At 43.0% G+C, this 10,350-nt stretch overlaps 1 protein-coding gene and 1 long non-coding RNA gene across 2 annotated transcripts; both read left to right on the top strand.

The window, feature by feature from the left end:
• Positions 1–447: 447 nt before the first annotated feature.
• Positions 448–2,858, top strand: LOC104604890 (protein translation factor SUI1 homolog). Its single transcript, XM_010269457.3, has 4 exons — positions 448–596; positions 1,937–2,043; positions 2,144–2,403; positions 2,543–2,858. Exons 2-4 carry the CDS (start codon positions 2,007–2,009, stop codon positions 2,585–2,587), a joined length of 342 nt encoding a protein of 113 aa, XP_010267759.1. The 5' UTR covers positions 448–596; positions 1,937–2,006; the 3' UTR covers positions 2,588–2,858.
• Positions 2,859–8,179: 5,321 nt separating this feature from the next.
• On the top strand, positions 8,180–9,553 carry LOC104604889 (uncharacterized). Its single transcript, XR_016085658.1, has 2 exons — positions 8,180–8,697; positions 8,777–9,553. It is a non-coding gene; the product is annotated as an uncharacterized LOC104604889 (long non-coding RNA).
• Positions 9,554–10,350: the final 797 nt, after the last annotated feature.

Raw genomic sequence — 10,350 nt, 5'->3', positions numbered from 1 at the left:
ACACAGAGAGAGAGAGAGAGGGACGCACCGTGTGTCCGTTTGTACGCGAATAAAGCCAAGGTGTCAAAGGGCCAAAGGCCACGCGCTTTTGCTTTGCATTTTGGCCTTGTCTTAGAAAGCGTGCAAATTACGCCGGGTTGTCGGTCACCCAAATGCCACTAACCGAACCGAGAAACCGACCTTCGGCACACGTGTGAGTCATGACCGTAGAGTTTGTTTCTACGAATCGCACCGAAAAAGAAAAGAAAAACCGATTTCACAACGCCAAACCTACTAAATTCAATCTTCACCGTTCATATACACCGCCAAAAAAAATCAACGTAATTCCCGATGCCAAAAATTGGGATTCCTATTTCCTAACCCGGGGTTAGATGGGTCCAAGCAAAAGGTGTGGTTGGGAGAGTTGTTTCTACGAATATAAGTGGGGGAGCGAAAACATCGATCAAATCCCCTCTACTAACTTCTATCTCATCTCCATTTCGCAGCGCTTTCTTTTCCCCTCTCGCTTTGTCTCTGCCAAATTTCTTGCTCAGATTTCTCCGATTTAGGGTTTCTTCTTCAGTTGACTACACATTCGAAACCCTAATTCGGATAAGGTATGTGTTTCCTTCTGCCTTCTTTTCTGTTTTGCCTCTCTCTCCAGTTCTTAGTTTTTCATATCCTCTGGATTGTATGATTATGATCTGATTTTTTGACAACTTGGCATGATGCTTTTGATATTTTTTTTTGTTCTTCTTTTGTAAATTTGTAGTTTCGTTATTGACTTCTTCGTCTCTCTGATCTTTGTAATTGGGATTAGGGTTTCTTCTTCTTTTTTATTTTTCTGTTTCTCCGGTTGATTTGGTGGTAAGATTGGTTCATGGTTCTGAATTTTTTTTGCCCCTTCATTTTGGTCACGGGTCTCTGGATCTGATTTTTGTGTACCAGTTGTCTTTATCTGGCATGATCTCTCTCTCTCTCTCTCTCTGACGTTTTTTTCTCCGTGGTTGAATTTTGGGCCTTGATATGATTTAGCTTCCTTCAATGATGTATAGGCTTCCTTGAAAAAATTGTTACACAATACTCTATTGTGTAAATTTCTGGATTTGTTGAGTTTTCAGCTTTGGTCGTCTTTTGTATTTTTTTTTTTGTGGGGGGGGGGGGGGGGGGGGGTGGTGTTTGCCCTCATTTATGTATCATGAATAAACAAATATGATCCATTCGATTCTCATGTTTTTTACTCATTGTTCTATATTGTTGCAAGGTTTCTTGAATGGTTATCCTAAATTGCTGTGATCTTCACTTTTTATTTCTCGATCGTTAGAATTGAATTGTCACTTTGGATCTATTAACGTTGTTAAATTCGGCATGTAGTTTAGCAAGTTGGTTCTTGACCTATTTTGTTCAGTTGTATAATGGGTCTTTGTTCTTCTGGGGTTTATGATCTTTTCTCTTTCTCTTTTTTTTTTCTGGTTTTCTTGTGCTGCAATTCGTGACACACTGAACCTTGATACGTAATTTTCTGTTGGTAGTCTTGTGATCTTTCTTAGGCATTTAGCTTCTTTTTCGTTTATGTATTTGAAAGTTAGTCAAACGGTGAGGAAACAATATTAGTTAAGAGGGAACTTGTCCCTTTGTGACTTTGTGTCTGTTCAACAAGAGATGACTTCTTCACAATTTTGCGATACCATGATATAAAGTAACTTTAGATTCCTTGAGAAGGTGCCGTCCATTAATCTAGAAGCTGGTAAAATTATGGAGTTCCATTCATCATTTTGACTAAGCTTTTTTCAGCATAATATTCTATAACGGAAGCTCTTCTCCATATTCAAGGGGTCTTTAATTGTTAAAGTTTTGACTAATGGCTATTTAATAGATTTTACCCAAATGTTTTGGATTTGTGTTTCCGTATTAATTTGTGTTGGGAACTCATGGGTCTACTTCCATTTGTGTTAAGCTCTGAGCTTTGTGATTAGAACCTAAAAGAAGCTCCATTTGTAGTCCTCCACTTTCAACAACCAAGGTTCATGTCTGAACTCGACATCCAGATTCCTACTACCTTCGGTATGTTGTCATCTGATGTCTGCTTTCAATGTATTTTTTGAAGTTGGGGATTTTAAATCCCTTCTAATTGGTGTTGGTGGTTTCTGGTATGGTGTGGTAGATCCCTTTGCAGAGGCAAATGCTGAGGACTCGGGCGCTGGGTCAAAGGAGTACGTGCATGTGCGTATACAGCAGAGAAATGGTCGGAAAAGCCTGACAACAGTGCAAGGTTTGAGGAAGGAATTCAGTTACAACAAAATACTTAAGGATCTGAAGAAGGAATTTTGCTGCAATGGTACTGTTGTCCAGGACCCAGAGCTAGGCCAAGTTATTCAACTTCAAGGTGATCAGCGGAAGAATGTTTCGACGTTCCTCGTTCAGGTAATGTGGATATCAACATCCCTCTTCCCCCAATGCTATCTTCATCTCCTTTATTTCTGACCCACCAGTTTCAGTTTTCATCTCTTTGCTGTTATTGTTTATTATTGGGAACTCTGACCCTTTATTACTTTGTAAACAGGCCAGAATTGTGAAGAAGGAACATATCAAGATTCATGGTTTTTGAACAGCAGAACACCAGTCCCTGCATGATCTTACCTTACGCATGTCAGCAGAGAACATCTTATTGGACTTTCTGAAACAATCTTACTACATACGTATGTTGTCTTCCTCTATAGTTTATTTTATGATATGATGACTAGGTACTCCTGTGGCTTTTAGATTTCTTGGTTCTGCATTCTGGTGCATGTCTTGTAATGTAGAACAAATATGGTGAATTACTCTTGGGCCGTAACTTTTATTCGGAATAAAAAGGAAACGCAGCTGTTGTTTTTCTCCTTTCCTCTGTCCTCACTTCAGTGAATGAATTGTGGATATCGATTGCTTAGAGCCTTAGACATTGCTTTCCTTCTGTTGATTCCTCCTTTCGAGCACTCCACTGGCGAACAAGTAACTTGGGAGAAAATTTTCAAGCCTTTAAATATGTTGGGGTAGGTGTCCATCAGTGCCATTTCTTTGAAGGGAGTGTCCATTCTCGTAAGGTCGGTACTCCATTGAGATGAATTGGTGCTGAATATGAAGTTTTCTATAATCCACAAAAAAAAATAAAAATTTAAGGCAAAATAGTCATTTTTAGCATATTGTATAAGTAAATAAATATATAAATAACAGACAAATACATACAAATGTGCTTGAAAATGGATTATTTTGTTCATGTTTTGTATTGGTCATGCCTCATTAATCCCTCGATCTCATAATTGATAATCTACACTGTTGATTATTTTTCACCGATAACATCCTTGAGCCGAGCTGAACATTTGGATATATATTGCATAAAACGATCCAAACCTATGTTAAATATATCAAAGAAGTCCTATAAATCTTAATTTTATGCTTTTCATGTTTATTTTATGGATTTTATCGTTATCCTTTATGCCCAAATCCTGCTTTTTGGTACATATGCCCAAATGCCTTGAAGCTTATGCCTTGCCCCTATATTTGATACTTTTAAAATCTTAAAAGAATATTATTGTCTTTAATTGGGTAGTTTTTTTAATTTGAATGACCTTGATTGAATATGAACGTATATATTTTTTTAATTTCATTGGGTTACTTGATTGAAGCAATTTCTTCGTAGATACTCTCTTAGGGAGTACAATTGTCATTGTTTCGTCAGCTGTTGATATTTCTATCTAGTTCACTGCCTTAGTTTTCTACTTCAAGTTACAAAATCATCAGCTTAATTGAACTTGATGACTTTGTTAATCGAGTTGAGATCAAGCCAGTCTAATGTATAATATATTATATATTATATTTTTATTTTATATAAAGTTTTAAAAATTGGATCAGACAAGAAACTGTTATAGGGACTGGTTCTTGATATATGAAACATTTAGTTATTACACTGTCTAGGTTAGCGGGTGGTTGATCAAATTAATGATTTTTAGTCAAAAGTGGTTTTAGGATGAAACAGAATTAGTTACTTTGACCGATTTCCGACTCAATTGGTCCATTTGGTTCAATTTTCAAAACCATGATTGATTATATTAATTTTTATAATTCTTAATTTTTATATGTATAGTTTTTTATTTTTATAAAATGTTTGGTTTATTGTCCAGTTCGAGCCGAATCAAACTCAAATTTACAAACTTTTGAATCTACTCTACGCCTAATCATTTTTTGTGAGCTGATAAATTATACATGTTTTGTACTATCTTTTTATCTCATTTTATATGAAAATCATTTTTATAAGAAACATCATTTTGGATGTTTTCTGTTGGGGGGGGGGGGGGGAGGTGTTTGGGATAGGATTTGATCAATGAAAACCGCAAATGAATTTCGACGAAAACACAGTTGAGTTGATTTGTTTTTTTTGTTTTTTATTTTTTTTTTTTGATAGGTTTGGTCAATTAAACCCACTTGATTCGTTACCACACGATGTCGATTAATTGGTTAGGAGTTTTCATTGTATTGAATCCGAAACCGAATCCTTAATGCACTTATAAAAAATAAACCTATCCACGATGAAGTGGTGTTGATGTCGTAAATGGTGCATAGAGGAGACATTATTTTCATCAAGCTTTTAAAAACTTGACCGGACGCGGAACCGTTTTGGGACTGGTAATCAAGTCGAATGGTTTGACCGTCTGGTTTTAATGAACGGCCTATTCTGATTTTAAAAATTAAAAATAAATAAAATAAAAAACAATTTTATCTGAATTGACGGTTTGACTGCTTAGTTTAAACAGATGGCATGTTCTGATTTTAAAAATAAAATATTAAAAAAAAATAAACAGTTAAAAATCATTTTATGAATCACTGATCAAATCAACAGTTTTTGGCTAAAAAGCAATTTCAGAGTATAACCAAACTGATTATCTGACCGGTTCCCGAATCACCAATATGACTGTCTGATCCCGTCCCATCCGGTTTTCAAAACCATGATTTTCCTGGAGGCTGGAGTTGCCTTTACATTGGTTGGTTCCTAATAATTGATTTTACAATTTTTATGCCTCCAAACTCTAAAACACATTTATCAAAAAAATAAAAATAAAAACTCCAAAACACAGCCCGAAGTTAATGGGCAAATTTATGATACCCTATTGTGACGTGAGACCTAATTGTAATCTCGGCTATGGACGTGGTCAATGTGGCCGCGACATCCATTAACCTTTGGATGATCAAGATAAACGACAGCCATGTTTATCTGAATATCTGATTGGTTCTATTGCTTCAGCCGTTGTTTTAAGTAATTTTGTTTTTTAAATCATCTTCGGCGATTCTGGATTGATTGGATATAAAATCATGTATAATGAACTGGGCAATTATCATGAGTGAAGAGGCTAGTTTTCCATTGGTATAAGACATGGATTCTATTTGGAATTTAGATTTTTTGTCAATAAAACAAAACATATTCCAACCCTCTACTAATTTTTTTAACACTGCACATCTCACCATGAAATGGGATTTACCATAAAAGTGGGACCCGCTATGTATGAGATATACGGTGTGAGATCATGTTGATAGATGGTTGGAATATATTTTGTTGACAGGCATTTAGACTCTCTACATGGGTTCCATGTACACAGATCATCGGCGTGTCCATGAGTCATTGGTTGCCCAGCCCGCTGTATATAATTTATTTCATTGGACAGTTGGATTCACGAGCATCGTATATCTTCATAACTAGTAATTAAGCACATGCGTTGCATGTGTGAAAATTTTCTTCATATTAATTATTTGAATTTTAAATGCATCATAGTTAATATAGAAAACAAAAATTAACAAAAATAACAATATGATTAAAAATAAACTTAAATGCTTGTAGTAAACATGCATGTGCATTTATTGTGGAAATTTTACATTATAATAACAATTATTATTATTATTATTATTGTATTTTGTATTTCATTTCTATCATAAACAAAAATATTTTTTATTTTAACAATGAATTTTATTTAATATGATAAGTATAAAGCTTAGAACTTGATGTAGCGTGATCCGGTCACTCCTAGCTGGCACTCGCGTGGCTCCTGAGAGGTACCTGAGACGAGAGGAAAGAGGAAGAACTCCCGGGGGGTTTTCCGGCGGGAACGTTCCGATGCTTAAGTCAGTATTGTGTGCAAGAAGCAAAAGGAAAACGAAGGTTAAGAGTGCAGGTTGTGCAGATGATTCAAAGATACCTTGTTCCTTGAGAATAAGCCCTTTATAACTGAATTTTGTTGCTTCAGGCCCTCTGACTTCTGACAGGGCAGGTATAACCGCCATTGTCAGTCTGCCACAGCCATTACAGGCAAGGCTGAGGTGGCACGCGCGGGGCCGTCGTTGCAAGGTACGTGCCTGTCAGGTGCGGGACACCTTTATAAAGGTGGCAGACGCGGCGCTATCTGATGAGGGACATGTCTGTCGTCCACAGATTTGTCGGGTACGATGGTCGAGCAGGAAGCCCTCCTGTGGTATACCGAACTAGCCTCCCACGAATTACCCTGAGCTGGGCTATCCTTTGAATGACGGGCTGCCTGTAGCCAGTTATGCCGAGCTAGCTGACCCGAGGTGTCTATGCCTTGGGGTGTCCAGAGATGGATCGGTGCGTTCTTGCCTGGGAGTGGCCCGATGTCTATTGGGAGGAGCTCGGGCCTTAAGAGAGGTCAGGGCACCCCAAACTCGGGACGCCCCGAAGTGCCTTAACCCCGGGGAGGAGGTGCGGGTAAGGCGGCTTTCGGCGAGTAGTTTACCTGCCGAGCTGGACTCGGTGGGACTTTCCCTCCGAGTTGTGCCTACGCTCGTTGCGTTGTCATGCTGAGTCACTGTTTGAGCAAGGTCACGCCCACATGTACCCGTGCTGCAAGGTCGGGCCAAATCACCCTCCATCAGTTGCCCCCCACTCCCTGCGCTGGCGGCGATGACCCAGCGCGGGGAGGTCATGACGCGCCGGGTGGATTTGGCGTTAGTATTCATGCCGCTTTGTCGTGCGCTCCGTCCAGCTGGACCGGTCTAGCGCCCGATTTAATAAAAAAAGACCTCAGTCGCGTCTGGATTACGCGCGGATCTCGTGCGATTTGGTCTTCGCGGACATAAAAAATGCGAACCGTTTTTGCCTTGAGGAACCCGTAGCTTTGGCTATAAATAGGGGGACCCTTGGCCATTTTCTTTGCCACAAAGCTCTCGTCCTTATCGTTTGAGCTCGCATTGAAGGTCTCTTAGCTCGGGTCTTCCGGTTCGTCCTGTTCTCCCAGTCCGGTCGCGCTTCTTTTGGTGAGTCTCCCCGAGCTTTCTTCCCCTTTTCAATTCGTTTCTTCCTTTTAGTTCGCTTTGTTGTCTAGTGTAGACAGCCTGATCGACAAGCCCGAGGTGAGTACCTCGGCTCGGGGTGACTTTTCTACTGCCCAGCCATCCGAAGTACGGGTGGCTTCGGGTCATCTGGCGTCCACCTCCCACCGAGGTCGGGAACCAGATCAGTTCGGGCCTTCCATAATGACTTCGGAGAGGCTTCAGGACCTCATACAGAAGTTCTGCCTCTCTAAGGAATACTCGTATAGCCTTTCCACTAGCAACTTCCCATGGGAGCACGGTCCTGACGAGATCGTGATCTTCAGGGAGCAACTGATAGTCGGGCTCCGACTTCCTCTTCACCCTCTGATCGTTGAGGTGTTGGTACACTTAACATCACCCTGGACCAATTCCACCCGAATTCCATACGGAATGTGGTGGGGTCCATCTCCCTTTGCTTTGATCGTTCTCTCTCCATAGATTTAGATGTTCTTAGTACTATTTTGGCTATAAAGAAGAGCACTTCAGGCGCTCTCCCCGGGCACAGGCGATCCTACTACCTGTCCCCCCGCCTGGGTTTCAAACTCATGCACAAGCTCCCGAGCAAAGTCCCAGCTTGGAAGCGGGACTACTTCGTAGTCCGGAGCAGTACGGGGTGGCCCTTCCCCACCGATTGGAGGATAGCCGTTCAAGACCCTGGTGTCATCCTAGACAGGAAGACCAAGAAGGTGCTTTAGTCACTAGCTCAGCTCGGGTTGAATTATAAAGACTTCACTTCTGAGGAGAAGCTCGTCCAGGCGAGCTTGAGCTCGGGTAGGTTTTCCTCCACTTCGGCTTTCTGTTCATATGTTTACTTCGGGTTGTTGATGTTGTGTTTCGTTGCAGGTCCCATGGAGGCGGAGAGAATAGACAACCAAAAGCTCTTCCGCCAGATGAAGAGAAAGAAACACGTAGCCAAGAAGGCGCGCATTGAGTCCCCGCGAGCTTCAGCCGAGCTCCAATCTCCGCAGACTTCTGCCTCGGGGCCCGAGGTGATAGTCGCGCCTGTCGTCGACTTGGAAGAAGGGGCCGTGCCTAAGGGGCCCAAGGTGATGGTGGAACCTACCGTTAAGCCCACCGAGCCTGCTGCCAAGCCCACCAGACCTGTTGGTGGAAGCGTTGCCGAGGCCAATGCTGTTGATGCCGCCGAGGCTCATCCTGCCGAAGCTGTCACCGAGGCCTCTGAGAGTTCCACTCGTTATGTGGAGATGACGGCTTCCAGCTCAGTGGGTCAGGGGAGCCAAACCATCCTGAACCCCCAGTGCAGCCTGAAGAAGAGCAAGCTGGCTGCATACCCGGGGGAGGTCAGCAATTGGGCAACTCACTCCTGGTCAGCTTGGCGCCCGAGCTGCTACTCATACTATGGTGGTGAGTCTTTCCTCTCCTTCCTATTTCTCTTTTTTTTTTTTTTTTTTGATTTCCTTCTTGACCGGTTTCCCTTTTACAGGTGAACACCATCATTCGCGCCTTGACCCTTCAATTAGATCGGCACCTGAGGCAGGCTCTAGAGGCTGAGAAGTCGTCTCGTGCAACCCATACTGAGTTGAGGGCAGCTCGCTGTTAGGTCCACCACCTGGAGAGTGACGCCTTGGCTCAAAAGAGCTTCATCGAGGTGTTAATGGAAGAAAAGGGGGAGCTGGCCCGAGACAAAGACAAGCTGAGGGTCGAGGTGAATGGCCTCAAGGTCGGTCAGGAGGCCTTAGGGCTTGAGGTGAACAGCCTCAAGGCTGAGCAGGATGCCTTGAAGCTCGAGGTGCAAGGCCTTAAGGAGGCAAAGGGGAAGCTGGAGCATGAAGTGGGGTACCTCTAGGAAGACATAAGAGAGAAGACTGCAATCTTCGAGGGTGCTCTCAAGGAGGCCAAGACTCAGGCCATCATTGACTATGTCAACTCTTCAAGGTTTGACGACGTGATGACGGAGGCCTACCATAAGGGCTTCAAGCTTAGTCGGTGGCTGATTTGGCACCTCTACCCCGACCTGTATACGACCGCCATCACCACTTCACGGATCACTAACGCACGATGTGTCAGTCAAAAGATGATCCAGATTCTGAAGACGAGGGTGCCGAGGATGAAGCAGAGGATGCTGGCCCAGTTACTGCCCCCGAGGAGGTCCCTAACAGGGGCAACGAGCTTCCGAAGTAGTTTTCTCCCTGTATTTGTAAACTTAATCTCCCTTGTAATCAAGACGTTCTTAATGAAATTTGTGTACCAAACTTCCCGTAATGAAGATATTTTTTCTTTCTTTTTGCCAAGAGTGCATTCTATCTTGTCGGAGTGGTCATTCACCCCAAGCTATTAATTTATCGAATTGAACTTCTGAGGTTGGAGTTCCTTAACGGCCATCGCGGCCCCGAACTATTTAGTAGGGGTAGCCTTGTGTATTACCGGGTGAGGGGCATAGTAGGGCTCATGCCTGACCTGTCTGCACCCGAGGTAGTTTGCTGTCAGTTGTCCTTACGGGTTTAACTCTTCGCATGCCAGGGCAGGCTATTTGTCGTAAGGTTCGTGCCCGAGCCGCATGCACCTCAGGCACGGCAGGTACTTAGTTCGTGCTGATGGGGCAACTTAGCTTTGTATGCTGCCGAGGTTCCTTAATTAGCTCGGCATTTCAGCCCTTAGGCTGGAGGAGTGGCTCGTGGCCCGCTCTCAGAGTCTGCCCATGCCCATAGAGGCGACTGGATCCTGTTGTGCTGAGGTCATATTAGCTCGGTATTTTGGCCCTTAGGCTTTGGGAGTGGCTCGTAGCCTATTCGATTCTTACAGATAGTATTGTCTTAGGTTGACAATATTCCATGCCCGAGGTACTTGTTTCCCTTCAAGGGTCTCGAGCTCGTAAGTTCCTTCCCCGAGCACTCCACTTGGTAGGGACCTTCCCAGTTGGACCCGAGCTTGCCAGCGCCGGGCTCAGGTACCATAACTTTACGAAGGACCAGGTCGCCAACGTGGAGGTTCCGCCTCCTGACCCTGGCGTTATAGTACCGGGCTACACTTTGCTAGTAGGCTGCAGTCCTGATGTAC

Source organism: Nelumbo nucifera, chromosome 1 (genome assembly GCF_055504915.1).
Source record: "Nelumbo nucifera cultivar China Antique chromosome 1, China Antique-T2T, whole genome shotgun sequence".
Lineage (NCBI taxonomy): Eukaryota > Viridiplantae > Streptophyta > Magnoliopsida > Proteales > Nelumbonaceae > Nelumbo > Nelumbo nucifera.
The sequence above is the reverse complement of the archived record's forward strand: the minus strand, read 5'-3'. Positions and strand labels throughout refer to the sequence as shown.